At 39.3% G+C, this 17,981-nt stretch overlaps 1 protein-coding gene across 11 annotated transcripts in view; it reads left to right on the forward strand.

Moving 5' to 3' along the window:
- The window catches only part of LOC105008546 (collagen alpha-1(XXV) chain), a 388,822-nt gene that overhangs the window by 221,532 nt on the left and 149,309 nt on the right, over positions 1–17,981 (forward strand). For all 11 annotated transcript variants that reach the window (XM_020044365.2, XM_020044363.2, XM_020044369.2 and 8 more), the window contains 2 exons: positions 7,375–7,407; positions 8,199–8,234. In XM_020044365.2, coding sequence (XP_019899924.1) covers positions 7,375–7,407; positions 8,199–8,234 — 69 coding nt within the window. The remainder of the gene's footprint in view (positions 1–7,374; positions 7,408–8,198; positions 8,235–17,981) is intronic.

The raw sequence follows: 17,981 nt of genomic DNA on the forward strand, positions 1-17,981 counted from the left end.
GTCACTCAGCATACAGACATTCCTATTTAAATCCAAGAAACCACACTCCTCCCCCACAAACACTCTCTCTCGTATCGCTACACATAACACACACAAACTCTCCTCTCTATACACACATTGTTGTTGCTGTACCGTTTAAGTGGAGCCGGCCAAAAAGAGCAAATGTCTCTTACTGAGTGGTTGAGTGACTGGTTAAAGAGAGTTGTAGGTAGATACACAGGCTGTCATGCAGCCGACCGGTGTTCAAGCCACGCTGCAGACAAAACAAATTATGCATTAGGATTTTTTCAGAACAGACAAAAACTTCACTTGCTATGACCTTCAGTAGCTGTGTTATAGTAAGCTTAAAACTGGTTATGTTTATATTGCAAATATTTCTGGTGGATTTTCAAAGTACGCATCTATGTATGCCTTTTCGGGTATTATAGATTACAACCCCTGAAGAATATATGGAGGAGCACAGTCTATCGGCAGGCCCTGTAGTGCAGTGGGAACATCCCTGTCCATATAGTTTTACCCTGGTTCGATTCCCCTCTCAGATGTTTCAAATTTCATCTCTCAGAAATGTTTATCCACTCTGTACTTTTCAGCCATCACACAACAATATCCACTATATCCACTCTGTAATACTATGATTCTAATATATTTAAAAGAATAATTGTATTACGTTACCCTTTTATACTGTTATTGTTTTCTAAAAGAAACAAACCAGCCATGGAGTGATTTGAGTCATTGTTTTCCTTATAGGTAGCCTGTATAAATATTTGCTAGCCATCAACAGTAATCTTTGTTAAATAATATAATTTTGTTCCGTTAACAAACAATCTGTTGCCCAAGTTATTAAAAAAAAAGTATGGCTAGGGTAAAAGCTACATTTGGAGAGGATACAGAGTTGTAGGGAGTATATTCAGGCTGTGTGGTCTTGTGGGACCATCCCTGACCTTTAGTATTTTGACCCCGATTCGATTCCCCACTCAGACGTTCCATTTTTTGTATCCACTCTGTATGGTTCAGCTGTTGCGCAACAGTATATATCAACTCTGTAATACCATGAATCTCATACATGAAAAAAATTACATTGAGGGAAAAATTATTTGATACCCTGCTGATTTTGTACGTTTGCCCACTGACAAAGAAATTCAGTCTATAATTTTAATGGTAGGTTTATTTGAACAGTGAGAGACAGAATAACAGCAAAAAATCCAGAAAAACGCATGTCTAAAATGTTATAAATGGATTTGCATTTTAATGAGTTAAATAAGTATTTGATCCCCTCTCGATCAGAAAGATTTCTGGCTCCCAGTTGTCTTTTATACAGGTAACAAGCTAAGATTAGGAGCACACTCTTAAAGAGATTGCTTCTAACCTCAGTTTGCTACCTGTATAAAAGACCTGTCCACAGAAGCAATCAATCAATCAGATTCAAAACTCTCCACCTTGGCCAATACCAAAAAGCTGTCCAAGGATGTCAGAGACAAGATTGTAGACCTACACAAGCCTGGAATGGGCTACAAGACCATTGGCATGCAGCTTGGTTTGAAGGTGACAATAGTTGGAGGGATTATTTGCAAATGGAAGAAACACAAAAGAACTGTCAATCTCCCTCAGTCTGGGGCTCCATGCAAGATCTCACCTTGTGGAGTTGCAATGATCATGAGAACGGTGAGGAATCCGCCTAGAACTAGACGGGAGGATCTTGTCAATGATCTCAAGGCAGCTGGGACCACAGTCACCAAGAAAACAATTGGTAAAAAACTATGCCGTGAAGGACTGAAATCCTACAGTGCCCACAACGTCCCCCTGCTCAAGCCAGCACATGTACAGGCCTGTCTCAAGTTTGCCAATGAACATCTGAATGATTCAGAGGAGAACTGTGTGAATTTGTCAGATGAGACTAAAATGTAGCTCTTTGGTATCAACTCCGCTCGCTGTGTTTAGAGGAGGAGGAATGCTGCCTATGACCCCAAGAACTCCATCCCCAAACATGGAGGTGGAAACATTATACTTTGGGGGTGTTTTTCTGCTGAGGGGACAGGACAACTTCACCACATCAAAGTATCTTGTCAAATCTTGGTTGAGAACCTCCTTCCCTCAGCCAGGGCATTAAAATGGGTCGTGGATGGGTATTCCAGCATGACAATGACCCAAAACACACAGCCAAGGCAACAAAAGAGTGGCTCAAGACTAAGCACATCAAAGTCATGGGGTGGCTTAGCCAGTCTCCAGACCTTAATCCCATAGAAAATCTGTGGAGGGAGCTGAAGGTTCGAGTTGCCAAACATCAGCCTCGAAACCTTAATGACTTGGAGAAGATCCCTCCTGAGATGTGTGCAAACCTGGTGGCCAACTACAAGAAATGTCTGACCTCTGTGATTGCCTACAAGGGTTTTGCCACCAAGTACTAAGTCATGTTTTGCAGATGGGTCGAATATGTATTTCACGCATTAAAATGCAAATCAATGTATAACATTTTTGGCATGTGTTTTTCTGGATTATTTTGTTGTTATTCTGTCTCTCACTGTTCAAATAAACCTACCATTAAAATTATAGACTGATCATTTCTTTGTCAGTGGGCAAACGTACCAAATCAGCAGGGGATCAAATACTTTTTCCCCTCACTGTACATTACCCTTTTTTTGTTTACTGTTTTCAAAAGAAATTATTGTTTTCATTATAGGTACTCTATAGCCATTACTAGCTAGCCATCTACAGTAATCTTTGTACAAAAGTACACTTTAGTTCTGTTAATAAATGTTCTGTTGTCTAGGTTATTTCAGCAAAAATGTAATGGCTGAATGGTTGCATTCCCGCTATTTAAATAGTGGTTAAAGACAGTCTGCCACAAAGAAAACCGCAGATTGATACCAGACAGGGACAACAAAATTAATTCCTTTTAACCAGGGGCCGGCTGAACTACGGTTGCCTGGTTCCTTTTCAGATTTCAAGGTATTTTTGTTTGGTTTTGATCTGATTTCCTCTTCTTTAATTTGACATCCTGACTACTAGCGGCAATGGCCATTTTTTTGTAGCAACAAATATTTTTCTAGTGAGAGCTTCCTGTTCCTTGGCCACCTGAAATGCTGCTTGCAGCATTTCTCTATGTCCCACTGCAAAAGGGGGACATAGAAAATCGTGCAATTTCCATAATTCTGGCAAGGTACCCCACCACAATACATTTGAAATGAAACAACCGAGATGCAATCGACCTACAGACTTTCAGCTTTGTTTCAAGGGTTTGAACAAAAATATTGTGTGAAACGTTTAGTATTTGCAATCATTTTCATACACAGTAATTGGACAAATGAACACAATCATTAATATATATATATATTTTTTTAAATGAGTCAAGAATCTTTTGCAGGCAATGACTGCTTGAAGTCTGGAACACATTGACATCACCACACACTTGGTTTCCTCCATTGTGATGCTGTTCCAGGCGTTTACTGCAGCTGTCTTCAGTTGTTTGTTCGTGGGTCTTCCTGCCTTTTGTGAACAGGTGATTGACAGAGTATTCCACTTCATTGCCTAAAAAACTCCTGGGTTGCTTTTGCAGTATGTTTCTGGTCATTGTCCATCTGTAAAGGGAATCGCTGTCCAATCAACCTGGCTAAATTTGTCTGAATCTGAGCAGACAATATATCCCTATACATTTCAGAATTGACCCGGCTGCTACTATTTTCTGTCACATCATCAATAAACACTAGTGACCCAATGCCATTGGAAGCCATGCATGCCCATGCCATCACTCTGCCTCCACCATGTTTTACAGACGATGTGGTATGCTTCGGATCATGACCCGTTCCAAGCCTTCACCATACTTTTTTCTTAACATTATTCTGGTACAGGTTGATCTTAGTTTCCTCTGTCCAAAGAATGCTGTTCTAGAACTGGGCTGGCTTTTTCAGATGTTTTTGAAAGTCTAATTAGGCCTTGTTATATTTTAGACTTATGAATGGGTTGCACCTTGTTGTGAACCCTCTATTTGCTCTCGTGAAGTCTTCTCTTTATGGTAAACATGGATAATGATATGCTTACCTCCTCAATGTTCTTCACTTGGCTGGATGTTGTTTTTCTTTACCATGGAAAGGATCATACGATCATCCACCACTATTTGTCTTCCATGGACGTCCAGGCCTTTTTATGTTGCAGAGCTCACCAGTGTGTTCTTTTTTTCTCAGAATGTACCAACTGTTGACTCCTTATGTTCCTGCTATCTCTCTAATTCAGTGTTTATTAGCAGCCTAAGGATGGCCTGTTTCACTTGTATTGAGAGCTCCACTGACCGCATGTTGTGGATTCACAGCAACAGCATCCACATGCGAACGTCACACCTGGAATCAACTCCAGACCGTCTACCTGCTAAATTGATTAAAATAACAAAGGAATAGCACAAACCTGTCCATGAAACAGCTTTTGAGTCAGTTGTTACTTTTGGTCCCTTGAAAAAGTCAGGGCTACATAAAGTGCTGTAATTCCTAAACCCTTCCTCCAATTTGGATGTGCATACCCTAGAATTAAAGCTGACAGACTGCAAATTAAGATAATTCATTATTTAACTTTAACTTGAATATATTTTGGTAAAAAGCTAAAATAACTAATTTCCAGAACTAATTGTAAATAATGGAAAAAAAATCTGTGCACTGCTGAAATCCAGACTGTGTATTTGTATCCAAACAAAGCTGTCATGGTCAAGGTTGCAGGACACATGCCCAAAGTAGTAGCATGACATATCTTTAATGTAGGCTTGCAGACCAACAAACACCACAACCTAACTGCACAAGGCATAAACAATAATCCACACAGAGAGGGGCAAAAAGCTGAACTTAAATAGGATCCCCAATTAGAGTCAATGATGTACAGCTGACTCTAATTGGAGAAAAAACTAAAAGCAACTGTGAAGAAATGCTTAGAGGACTCTCCTCTGCCTTGTCCCGATTATGGCCCACAGTCCAGCGCAGAGATGGCTAGGGACATAGCCAGGACCTGACAAAAGTATTTTATTATATTTCTCAGTACTAACACATATCCTTGTAACATTTTGCATTTAGAATGTGTTAACAAACTTTATTTGTTTACATGCTAATGTATAATCAAATACAACCCTGTTTCCAAAAAATGAACAGAATGCAATAATGTGCAAATATTGTATCCTTATATTTAAATTGAAAATCGTAGAAAGACAACATATCAAGTGTGGAAACAGAGACATTTTGTTTGTTGTTTGAATTTGATGCCAGCAACACGTTTCAAAAAAGTTGGGGCAGGTTCACCACTATGTTGCAGATGTAGTAACAAATGTAAACAGTCTACATTGCTTGAATATTGAATGGAGGTGCTCTCCCAACTGGATGTAGCCTGGACACAAACTAGTAGAAACAAAATAAGAAACCTTCCGGACATAGGCCCACACTGAAAAGTCACCCAACCTGCGATAGAGTGCAAAGCGCTTATTTTAGAACAGGCTTAGATAAGTGTGCATTAAGTACCAGACAAAAAAAGGTCTGTAGCAAAAAGAACAAGACATGCAACAATACTCGACAAAGGAAACTGTGGGAACATACCATGCATATAAAAAGTCTACACACCCCTGTTAAAATGTAAAGATGTAAGATGTAAAAGAATCAGACAAACAAATCAAAAAACCTTACAATAACCTGGTTGCATAAGTGTGCACACCCTCTTATAACTGGAGATGTGGCTGTGTTCAGAATTAACCAATCACATTCAAACTCATGTTAAATAGAAGTCATTACACCTGCCATCATTTAAAGTGACTGATTAATCACAAATAAAGTTCAGCTGTTCTAGTAGGATTTTCAGTCAGTAGAAGAGTACAAAATTTCCAAAGCATTAGATATACCATAGAACATAGTGAAAACAATCATCAAGTGGAGAAAATAAACAGACATTACCAAGAACTGGATGTCCCTCCAGTTCTCTCCTCGTCTTTTCATCAGTTTTGGTCAGGGAGGTTTCCAAGAGGACTACAGCAACATTAAATGAACTGCAGGAATTTCTGGCAAGTACTGACTGTGTGCTACATGTGACAAAAATCTCTCGTATTCTTCATATGAATGGGCTATGGGGTAGGGTGGCAAGATGGAAGCCTTTTCTTACAAAGAAAAAAATCCATGCTCAGCTGAAGTTCGCAAAAACAAACATCAAGTCTCCCAAAAGCATGTTGGGAAATGTGTTATGGTCTGATGAAACCAAGGTTGAACTTTTGCCATAATTCCAAACGGTATGTTTTGCGCAAAAACACTGCACTTCACCCAAAGAACACCATACCCACAGTGAAGTACGTTGGTGGCTGTTTTTCTTCAGCTGGAACCGGGGCCTTAATCAGGGTGGATGGAATTATGAACAGTTCCACATACCAGGCAATTTTGGCACGACATATTCAGGTATCTGTTAGAAAGCTGAAGATAAAGAGGTAGTTCACCTTTCAGCATGACAACGACCCGAAAGCACACATCCAAATCTACAAAGAGCATGTCTTCACTAGAAGAAGATTAAAGTTTTCAGTTTGTTTTTCAATTGTTTACATCAGGTCACATTAAAAGTGGAAAAAGTTCTGACATGATCACTAGAACCTGGCATTTTAACAGGGGTGGGCAGACTTTTTATATCCACTGTAATATAGCCCACTAATGGATAATTGGAAACAGGTGGGATGATTGAACAAGACAGTCCAAGTACATTCAAGAGAGCTGGGTGTTGGGAGAAGTTGGGAAATGATGGTGACTAGAAGGCAGGTGACTCAGACTTGTGCAGGGGAGGTGGAGATTGTTTTTTGCATGGTAGAATATTAACTTTCATTTGTGGATGCAGCGACAAACAGTGTTCTCAGACAATGGTTTTCATAAGTGTTCCTGAGCCCTTGCAGTGATTTCCACTACAGAATCGTGTCTGATTTTAATGCAGTGTAGTCTGCTTTTTCTCATGAAATGATGGTACTGATTTGTTGCCAATAAACCTAATTTGTTGTGAGATGTTCCTCCAGATAAATTTTTTATCATTACATTTTTTAACATTCAAAGTGGGCATATATTTTTCAGGAAACAAAATGTCTGTTTAAACATTTGATAAGTTGTCTTTTAACTATTTTCTATTGAATATGTGGCTTAAAATATTTGCATATCTATGCATTCTGTTTGTTTTTTTACACAGCATACCAACTTTTTTGTAAACCGGGTTGTACAATGTTATGTTTTTGCTCACTCTAAAGATTGGAAAGAGTTTAATTTCAACCCTCTATAAGGTAGAACGGTCGTTACTGTCAAACAGTTTTGCAGTGCAATGAACATATTTGTGTTGTTCTTAATGTTGTCTTTATTGATGTTACACAGAGATGTTACTATTTCTCCAATATAGGGTGATGCAGGGTCCACTGCTGCAGGCATTAAGGTAAGTTGTTGGGTTAAAAGTGCTAGACATGGGGTTTCTGTGAATATTTGGGCTGTTATGCACTAATAGTCAAATTGTTTCAGTGTTACAACACAGTATTACCCCTCTGGATTTGTTGTCGAAATGTAAGGAGAATGTCATGATTTTACCTCACCATTCACCCATGGTTCATTCACTTAAAACAACCATTACACACTCCCTTCAACCCTCACTACAGTTTATTTCAGTTTCTTTAGATTTTTCTTTTTTTTCTTTATGTTTACGTGACTCACTAATTCAACTGAGTATTTTCTACTAGCTGAAGTTACCTGGAATGACAGCAACAGTTAGCTAAAGCGTTACAATGTCTCAACATTTTCAGAGAAAGGAACCATCATCTTTAACAATGGATTGTTTACATCTTTGCTCTTATTAAATTGCACTATGCCTGTAAGGCTGAGTAAAAGCAGAGCCTTGCATCATTTCACCAGTCTTACATTTTCAATGGTGTGTTTTGATATATAGTCATAAAATAGTTGCAGTTTCATTTCACGGGGACAAATGGATTTCTGGTTGATATAAACTTGGTGTAATATTTCTTAATTTAACCTCTTGAGCACATGTTTGTTATGAAGTTGAACATGTTCTCTGTTTGACAACAATTTTAGAGGTAAATTAAATATTTTGACAATGATTTGTGATCTCACACAGATCAGTTAATATTACGTTAAAGAAAATCAGTTATTGCATCCATTGTTATCGGTAGCAATAATAATTGGTCAGAGTGAGAACCCAGCCTCTTTGTATTACAGGGTGAACCCGGAGAGCCAGGACGTGGAGGAACAAAGGTAAAAATAGACAGTAATACATCTCATGGCTTGTTTCACATGTTTTTAAGGTCCTCACCACAACATTACATTTCTCATATTATTATTCCAGGTTGATGAACAGTAATCAGATCAAATACTTCCTAAAATAGTTAAATCTGTAATGAGTGATCTTGCACAGTACTATCTGTATAACTCCAAATCATTACAACCTAAGCTTTTTTATCAACTTATCACCTATAATTTTTTTTAACTCCAAAAGAGCAAGACAATTTGTCCTATACATCCTTCCATGTATTTCGTGTCACTGAAAACTTTGCTTGAACTTTAGACTATATAGACAAAGCTAGACAGTCACTTCACTTACACTATTAGGGCATTATATTTTGAGACGGATGCTGTTATATTCAATCAATTGCAGATTTTCAGGTAGCATTTTAGGAAGTATGTTTAATTTTGTTTCAGCACCATGATGCAAGGAACGTGGTAAACGTGCTCCTGTCCCAACTTTTTTGAAACGTGTTGCTGACATCAAATTCAAAATGTGTCTGTCTTTTCCTTGCAACGACAGAACCATTTGTTAGACACAGCCAGAGCTGCTGTCAAGTATATACCTTGATCTCATCCAATATTTATCATTGTTCAATCTGCTCCAATTTTGTGTACTCTATTGTGCACAGTATCAATCAAATGTATTTATAAAGCCCTTTTAACATCAGCAGTTGTCACAAAGTGCTTTTACAAAACACCCAGCCTTAAACCCCAAGGAGTAAACATCAGTAGTGTTGAATTTCAATGGCTAGGAAAAACTCTCTAAAAAGGCCGAAATTTAGGAAGAAACCAAGAGAGGACCCAGGCTCAGAGGGGTGGTGTGATGGTAATTCCATGTATCGACACTCGGAGTAAGGGACACAGAAACAAAGTTCTCTTTGTACATTATTTTATTAATTATTATGCACAGAGACTATTATGAGAGACGCGTCAACCGCTTACACAAACATAATCGTCTGAGGAGCTTCTAACTAATGTAGCTCATTAAACCGTATATATCACATAGGAAAAAGGGGTGTGGTAAGATGCTGCCATCTGTCTAAACACCTTTCCCTTTGTTCTATCACACAAGTCAAATGCTATCTTCCCCCACCTTATCCTTCCTGCCATAATGTTTACTGTAGTGTTTACCCAAAGGGGCCAACTGACCTTACTCCCCCTGTTGTGTATCTTCTCCTATCCCGTCCTAAAACCCATTGATCTGCATCTGGACAGACAATAGATGCCCCCTATGCAAATACCAGATCCCACACATTCCTCTACCTATCTTAACAGTGGGACACAGTCCTTTACTCAGTGAGAATACATTGTATAAAGACATTTCCACAACAATCCATCCTCTTGATACCATGTCAAACCTTGGTATCAATCCTTAAACAGTTCACTGATTAGGATGTAGACTGCAACAAAACAGTACTCTTTAACAACATGACCCAGTCAACATTATTATCCTTAGTGATTAGAGAACTTAGCAAATCTGAAATGTCTGGATCCTCCTTTACATTCTTCTAGATCATTACCTTCCGTATAAAATCCAAGATCACACATTGTCATCATACAGAATCATAACATAGTACAGCAAAACTTTTATGTTAAAATCATCATAAACACCTATCACTGAATGCATCCTTCAATTCATCACTGTTACAAAGTTCTCTCATGCCAATTGCTCAATTCACTGAAAAGTCCTCTCCATGGTTCCATTTGGATGTTCTTCCAAAGTCATCTCAAATGTTCTGCTCCTTCAAACGTCAGACAGTCAGTTATGAACCATTTCTTTGACAGGTCGATGTAACAGAACGAAAAAGTCAGATGTATATTCCAAGGTGTTGTCCTTCACAGCTCAAATGCAGACACAGCTCTTGTTGTCTCCATTCTAGCTGTTTTATCAGCCAGGCCAGGAGAATCTGTGTGTTCTCCCTTGTGAACTCCAAGATGACCAGTTTTAGCTAAAGGTTCTAGAGCTAAAGGCCATGTAGAAAGTGACTGGTTACGAGCACCAGAAAATTCACTTTTCCCTCAGTGACTACAATTCACTGTGTCTAACCCTTTAAACACTGCAATCCTCCTGTAGCGTGTCGTCGACCCCAGGTTCCTCTCTCAGCTACCTGGACAGCAGATGAGATGTACCTGGTATGGACCCAATCAGCGTAGCATGATGTTGTGCAGTAGATCTTTCCTACGCCTCCATCCTCTCTGTCAGAGGTTGCCTTCTCCATCACATTGCAGAATCATCAGGACTCGAATCAGTTCAGCTCACAGGAACTCAGCATCCTGTAGACGTGCAGCACCTAGACGTGCAGCGCCCCAGAGTCGACTCCTCTCTCAGCTGTAGGACAGTCTGTCTGTGTGTCTGTGAGATCCATCTCACCTCAGAGTTGTCCTTTTAAGCCAAGCTCAGTCTCTCTCTGGGCTCCAGCAAGTCCTCTGTTTCCAAATCGCTTTCAAGTGTTCTGTATCTGAATGTGTGAATTATCCCTGAGAAGATTAGTTCCAACTGCACAGTACATCATCACATATGTCCATCACGTTAGCTTGTTGCATCTCGCTGATACATTAGAACCACAACTATCAAACACTCAAACCCTATATTTCTAATATCTCTCTACTTATTTTCTCCAAATAGATTAGAACAGTTGAAATCAATAACAGTATCGTTAAAACATTAACATCTCTGGTGCTTCTGTTCTGCTAGTGTAGCAAAATAACAATTCCACTCTTTTCTATAGTTGGTGTTACAACCAACACAAAGAACAGAAGAACACAATTTCACATTTCTCATTACTGTTCCAAAAACTCATCAGTTAATATAGTTTGCTTGCATTGAAGTACCACTCTCTAAGAGCAGTTCATGAACAATTCTCAGTTCACCTATATGATTTACATCTGATTGTGTTGTATCGGAACTACAATCAAATTCACCATTGTTTCACATAAAGGATCAAATACCTTATTTAAAATCAAACATTTCACACCATCTTGAAGGTCAGCTAACATAACTGTTATTTAGCCTAATTTCTCTACAAGATGAAACTCAGTGTGAATTTCTCCAAATCTCTTCTTATTATCCTAGCACATCAAACACACTCTGAAATCCTGTCATAAATCATGACCCCCCCTGTTTACTCCTTTATCACCACAGGGCTCTCCCTGGAGTGGGGGGTTGGTCTATTAACCTAAGAATAGACCCTGGTCTTGAAGAAGGGTCACCTTATCAATCACCTTATCAATAAGGGACACTGTTTTTATCTTGAGAAACAACACAGGCATTGACAATAGTAAAACAAACTTTTTCTTCTCCTCATCATTCACCTCAAAGAAACCTCTGTTAACCATTAACTTTCCAATGATTGCTTACTAGGACAGAACTTAAATTAGAATTAGAATACCCAATTTTGATAATGTCTGTTTCTCTTCTAAAGAGTCCAAACAAGTTAAAATCCATCTCAAACTGTTTTTTGTGTCAGTGAGTGGAGTGGTACAGTGGGTCTTTACCTCTCTTTATGCAATTTTAGACTATGTAAGAATTCTCAACTTGGTTTTCCAGAAATATAACTTGATGCAGAATTATTTTCTCAATATCAATTAAAACATGGCAACATTTTGAGTGTAAGGAATAACACAATGTGCTCCCTGCACGTTTTTACCCACTTATTCCATAGTGCATAAGATTAATATGATTACTTCTATTCAAATATTAAACTAACTGAACAGTAACACACCCATCAAATTAGTTATTGCTTAGCTAAACCATTTCAAAAAGGTAAGATGTATTCCACTCAACCATAACCATGTTAGATTTCACATAAAACATACATTTCAAAAACCCAATTTGACAAACTAGATTATTCGCGTAACTTCTTCAAGTACCTATTTAATTTGCTTTGAACTCTAAGTTCAACTCTTTTTCATTTGAACTCTAAGTTCAACTCTTTTCCACTATAGATAATCATTTCATACAATCCCCCCTCTTTCACGACAGAGACAACGAAAATGTCTCGAAGTGAAAACAGGACCATTACAGAACCGAAATAAAAAGAAAATCGATAGTTGGGAGGAATCTAACATCCATCCTCAAAGGAAATAAAAAAAACTGTACCACACACATGGTCGCTTGTGTGAAGGAACTCCCAAACTAGCATATAAAAATGTGCACTTCCACAGGCAACAGCCAAACTAAGTTGAGACCAACAAACATCATGACTCAATTTACCTCCTAAACTCTAGGGAATGTTCTCAATTTTAGATGTAAGTCTGTCATTCAAAATAGGGGCGGACTGCCAAAATTGCTACTTCCATGTATAAGTCATGCAAAGACATCAAATTTGTTCTCAGCAATGAACAATGTTGGATGACTTAAGGTCTCCACCCTTACAACAATTTGATTCGAAATCATAAATGTAAAAATTAAAGCAACCAAAAGGAAAACTTATTCAGCTCTCACATAATGTTTTATCATCCCAAAACTGAACATGCTTGTGTTGGTAAAATTACCACGGGTGAGAACAGGCTGAACACTCGAATTTAACCCTTAGTAATATGCTACCTTGATATAATGTTAAGGGTGGCGGAAGCCATCCCAGTGGACCTGCCCACCCTTCCTGAAGCTCTGAGCTCCACACATATATGGTGAGCCATTAACAAGACCAAATGTTTGTTTATGGTCCCCAGACCATGCTCTCAATTTAGCCTACATCAATCGTTGACTGAAGATTTCAGATTCAGTGTCCAACCTATCTAATATTTTCGCAGTTTGTAAAAATGTGCTTATCAGTATCTATACAAAAACTCAACATTATGGTGGAAATTAAGAAACTCTTAAGAATGGCACTCCAGGCAGAAAACAGATTTATGACATCACTATAATCAAGATACAATAAGAAATCCAAAGGAAACTCAATGTAGCCTTAAACACCTTTACATCAATACCCTATTTGTTCACTAATGTACCATTCCAGAATATAAATTCCATGAACGAGTAGCAGGCGCTGGTTTTAAAAACACAAGTATTATCCCAGTTATCGTTGGTAAATACATATGAGAAACTATATTATTTAACCAAACTCAATTTAGCATAAAAAAAAAATAGGTTATCAAATTTTGTGGGGAGTAAACTTGCTTTGGCTGTGTAACCCTCTTCATAGGCCATGACTATATTGGATTTATATGCGGCCCTCATGGAACACAGCGTGTCTCCTTAACGTTCAAGTCTATCACCAGGTGGATTCTTCATTCTACCACTTATACAATAAATAAGGAGAGCGAAAACACAATACGATAACCTTTTGTAAGACAACCATGAGACTATTTTACCAGATTAGAAAATCACTGTACCAAATTCTAATTCATCACTAGGTTTCAGACTACCCACTCGTGCTAGCGAACAGCTCAGCACACAACAGTCGGCTACCACCTTCCTTAAGGCCTACCTACATCGTCGTCAGACCCCCCTTGAGGCCTTACGGTTTTAAACATTATCATCAACGCAATAAATACGTTTGACTCAAAATTACAAACGTACACATGACAAAGCACAACAAAACAGGTTATTTCCTGAATACCTATTAAAACATGGTCAAGCATGACAGAACAAACCAGGCTATTTCGAATGCCTATTAAAACATGCTATATAACATTCAAGTGCTTCTCAAACTACATGTAATATTCAATTAAATAAGCTTGGCAATTACCGAGGAAGGTGATCAGGTTTCCTTGATAAGTTCCAGCTTCATTTAATGGTTAGGCACGATACATATTAGGAAATAAACATTTAAGAAAATCAATGATTATAAAAGCACACCTCAGTTTCTAGTATCGTCCATGATTCCAGAGACCCCATCTTGAGACTACTGTCGTTCCCATAGTGGACCAAATTAGAGAAGCAGCATTATACCAATTACCAATCTATCCCATTTATTACATTTAAGACAGTACTTTCGCATACACCCCAGTGGACACCAAACAAAGCAAAACCTTGCGATTTCAAAACTTCCAAGGTAACAACAACCTTGAACAAATACACATATCCCACCAAGGAACATACAATGCAGCCAATCGGAACCCCCGTGCACAGGGATTTCCAAAATGGACAAATGCATATACTAGATGATGACCACAAACAGATAATGACAAATGATCGTGACTCGGGCCACAACCACACACAGAAGTGGCGCGCGCATACACAACTTTTGTAGCATAACCACTAAACCAAATCATAAGCTGACCAACAATTGCGGCAATTTACAGGAGCAATCCCTACTCCCTCACAGGCACTGAAAGTATGAGATCCAATCTCAATTGCATATTTAAGTCCAACCTAAATTGCAGATGTTCAAGCAGTCCAACCGCTTATAATCCAGCACTAATCGCAACGCAATAGGTTAGCTGCATAAGAATGGTTGTCAGGCCTAACTACAGTCGCTATTAACCAAAACACCACACTTCAACATCCAAAACCATTATATACAGGAGCATGCTATACTCCATCACGCAGTCCAACTGCTGCACGGGAATGGGTGTCAGGACACGGAACAACAACGACATGTTTCTAACTACAGCCGCCCTGACTGCAATACTCAAAAAAACTTCTAGTCACCATACTTACTTAAATCCATCTATCAACTTCCACAAAATCATCAAATCTGACTTACAAAAACAACCACATTGTTTACTAAAGCATATGAAAACTGTATTAAGGAACAATCTCACCGGTTGATGCTCCCTCTGGTCCCCTGTCTGACCGTCCGCACCCCTCCCTCAGGCGGTCCAGCGTTCCTGCGTGTTCCCGTTGGATCGTTCATGGCGAGGCCAAAGAGAAACCGAAACTGTCTCAATTCTTGAGGGAACAATACGTCTGTAGAGCCGTTGTCTTGATTCGCACAGGCATCTTCCCAAATCCAATGTCCAGTCGAATGTCCAGTGGTAGCTTCATAACTTTAAACGAAGCGGTTAGCAAAGTTTCTTCCTCAACCCCGGGTCTGTAGTCTTCTTTGGTCTCAGCCGCAAACACCGGAGATTACGGGTGTGTACACCTGGTGTGTACAACTCCCCACTTATGGAACTTTTCTTGACTCAAACAACGAAAAGGGCCATAGAGCATAGCCTCCAGCGGGGTTGGCTACGATTGCAGGGAAATGTCGGGACTACGCAAACCTCCAAGGAGGCCTAGCGGGGGGGTGACGGGCGATCAGAGGGGATCGAGCCATCGAACCTGAGCAAAAGAAAAACTACAACACAGATCAATAAACTCCACACAAACTTTCCCAAAGCTTTCCATCACTCCACACTGTCTACACACCGCAGCCTACGCCTTCCACCTGCAACTCCCATACGTTACCACGTCCATCCACCTCCAAGCAGCCCGACAGGCCGCGCATCCATCACCGAACGAAAAAGCCAGTTGCGAAAAACCTAATAACACTCAAAGAACAATTGTCCACATGTCCAAACACCATAAACAGAAACACCGTCGCCGAAAACTTACCACAACGCTTACCCAACACAAAAAGCAGCAAAAAAAACAAACGCAGCGAAACAAACTCTAGTCAATTAACAAATCCCATAACCATCCAAACCTAATGTGCCCTAACACAAATACCAGCGCCCTAACGCTGTCATCTCAATCAACGTGCCCTAACATCGTTGATAGACCCGTCGGCCCGTAAGTGAGATGTTCAAGGCCCTAACCTTGTCTGCAGAATTTAAATGTGCCCTAACACATACACTTGCGCCCTAACGCAAAAAGGAGCCCTAACCCCAAGTATACTCGCGCCCTAACGCAAAAAGGAGCCCTAACCCCAAGTATACACGCGCCCTAACGCAAAATGAAAGTGTCCTTACCTCCCGAGTTCGAAATTTAAGTCCGGGTACCTGTACTGTGGAATCCCAAAAAGTAGGAGACCACAGGATCAGTAACCGAGGACGAGCCCCCAAATTGTGATGGTAATTCCATGTATCGACACTCGGAGTAAGGGACACAGAAACAAAGTTCTCTTTGTACATTATTTTATTAATTATTATGCACAGAGACTATTATGAGAGACGCGTCAACCGCTTACACAAACATAATCGTCTGAGGAGCCTTTAATTAATGTAGCTCATTCAACTGTATATATCACATAGGAAAAAGGGGTGTGGTAAGATGCTGCCATCTGTCTAAACACCTTTCCCTTTTTTCTATCACACAAGTCAAATGCTATCTTCCCCCACCTTATCCTTCCTGCCATAATGTTTACTGTAGTGTTTACCCAAAGGTGCCAACTGACCTTACTGCCCCCTGTTGTATCTTCTCCTATCCTGTCCTAAAACCCATTGATCTGCATCTGGACAGACAATAGATGCCCCCTATGCAAATACCAGATCCCACACATTCCTCTACCTATCTTAACAGTGGGACACAGTCCTTTACTCAGTGAGAATACATTGTATAAAGAAATTTCCACAACAGGTGGCCAGTCCTCTTCTGGCTGTGGCGGGTGAATGTATTATGAGTACAAATTGTAATAATTAATAAATGCATGTGGGCTGAGTCATGGGGTCTATTTAAACTTAGCCCAGGTCGGAAGCATGACCAGATGGACAAGGACAGGGACAACACGGGGGAGGGGGGAGGTGTCAGCACAGTGGCAGCTGAAATCGTCAGGTATCGTCTTGATCTGTAACACAACCAGGAGTATGCAAGTCTTCAGAATGACAGTAACTAATTTATCAACTGATTTTCTCAACAATTCGTTTTCCTGTTGTATTTTTTAGTGATGGGCATTCCATTATTAAGTATTTTCGTTGAGCTGGCTCATTTTCTCCATTTTCAAAAAGACCTGGGTCAGTTGTCTCCCAAATGTTTTATGTTCCAAATTACGATTTATTTTGTTGTCTATAACCATGAAAAACTTTATTATGTGAGTTTTTGAAATCTGCCTTCAAATTGGAACAATTCCTCCTAACTGTTGCAGAGCTCACCAGTCTATTCTTTTTTTGTCAGAATGGCCTTTATCACATGCAATTGAGAGCTCCTTTGACTGCGTGTTGTGGGTTCACAGCCACAGAATGCAAATCCAAATGCAAATGCCACATCTCCAGACTTTTTACCTGCTTAATTGATGAAGAAATAACAAAGGAATAGCTACATACTAAACAGATGTAATTCTTAAACCCTTCCTCCAATTTGAAATTTTCTCAAATTGAAGCTGAGAGACTGCACCTAAAGCTCATATTCATTATTTAACTGTAACTTGAATATATTTATAGATGGAAAACACCCAAAATAACAAAACTTGTGTCAGTGTCCATTTATTTCCAGACCTAACTGTAGCATCTTGGGACAAGTATCTAAATATTCGGTATAAGGATAGTTGATATCTTTATCTCACTCTGTGCCACAGGTGCATATATGCGCCCAAACTAAGAACATTCTAGAATGCCGAGGGTGCACATAGTTACCCAAAACGCAAAACATGTAAGATAATGTTTTCTGTCCAATCAAAGTGATGTTGCTGGGTGACTATTTTATATCTTATAAAATAGTGAAGAACAGTGATTGGCTTATATTACAGTGTGTAAATGTTAATAGGCGTTTACTAGCTAGTAGCTAAACTTACTCAAAAGTATCCTAAAGAGAATTATGGCAAATAGCTGAGATGTTGCTTTTAACTGGGACAGTGACAGTGAGGAGGAATTTAATTGACTTAATGAAGATGAATTGGAGGGGTTGGTGAAGGA

The sequence above is a fragment of the Esox lucius genome, chromosome 24 (genome assembly GCF_011004845.1).
Source record: "Esox lucius isolate fEsoLuc1 chromosome 24, fEsoLuc1.pri, whole genome shotgun sequence".
NCBI lineage: Eukaryota > Metazoa > Chordata > Actinopteri > Esociformes > Esocidae > Esox > Esox lucius.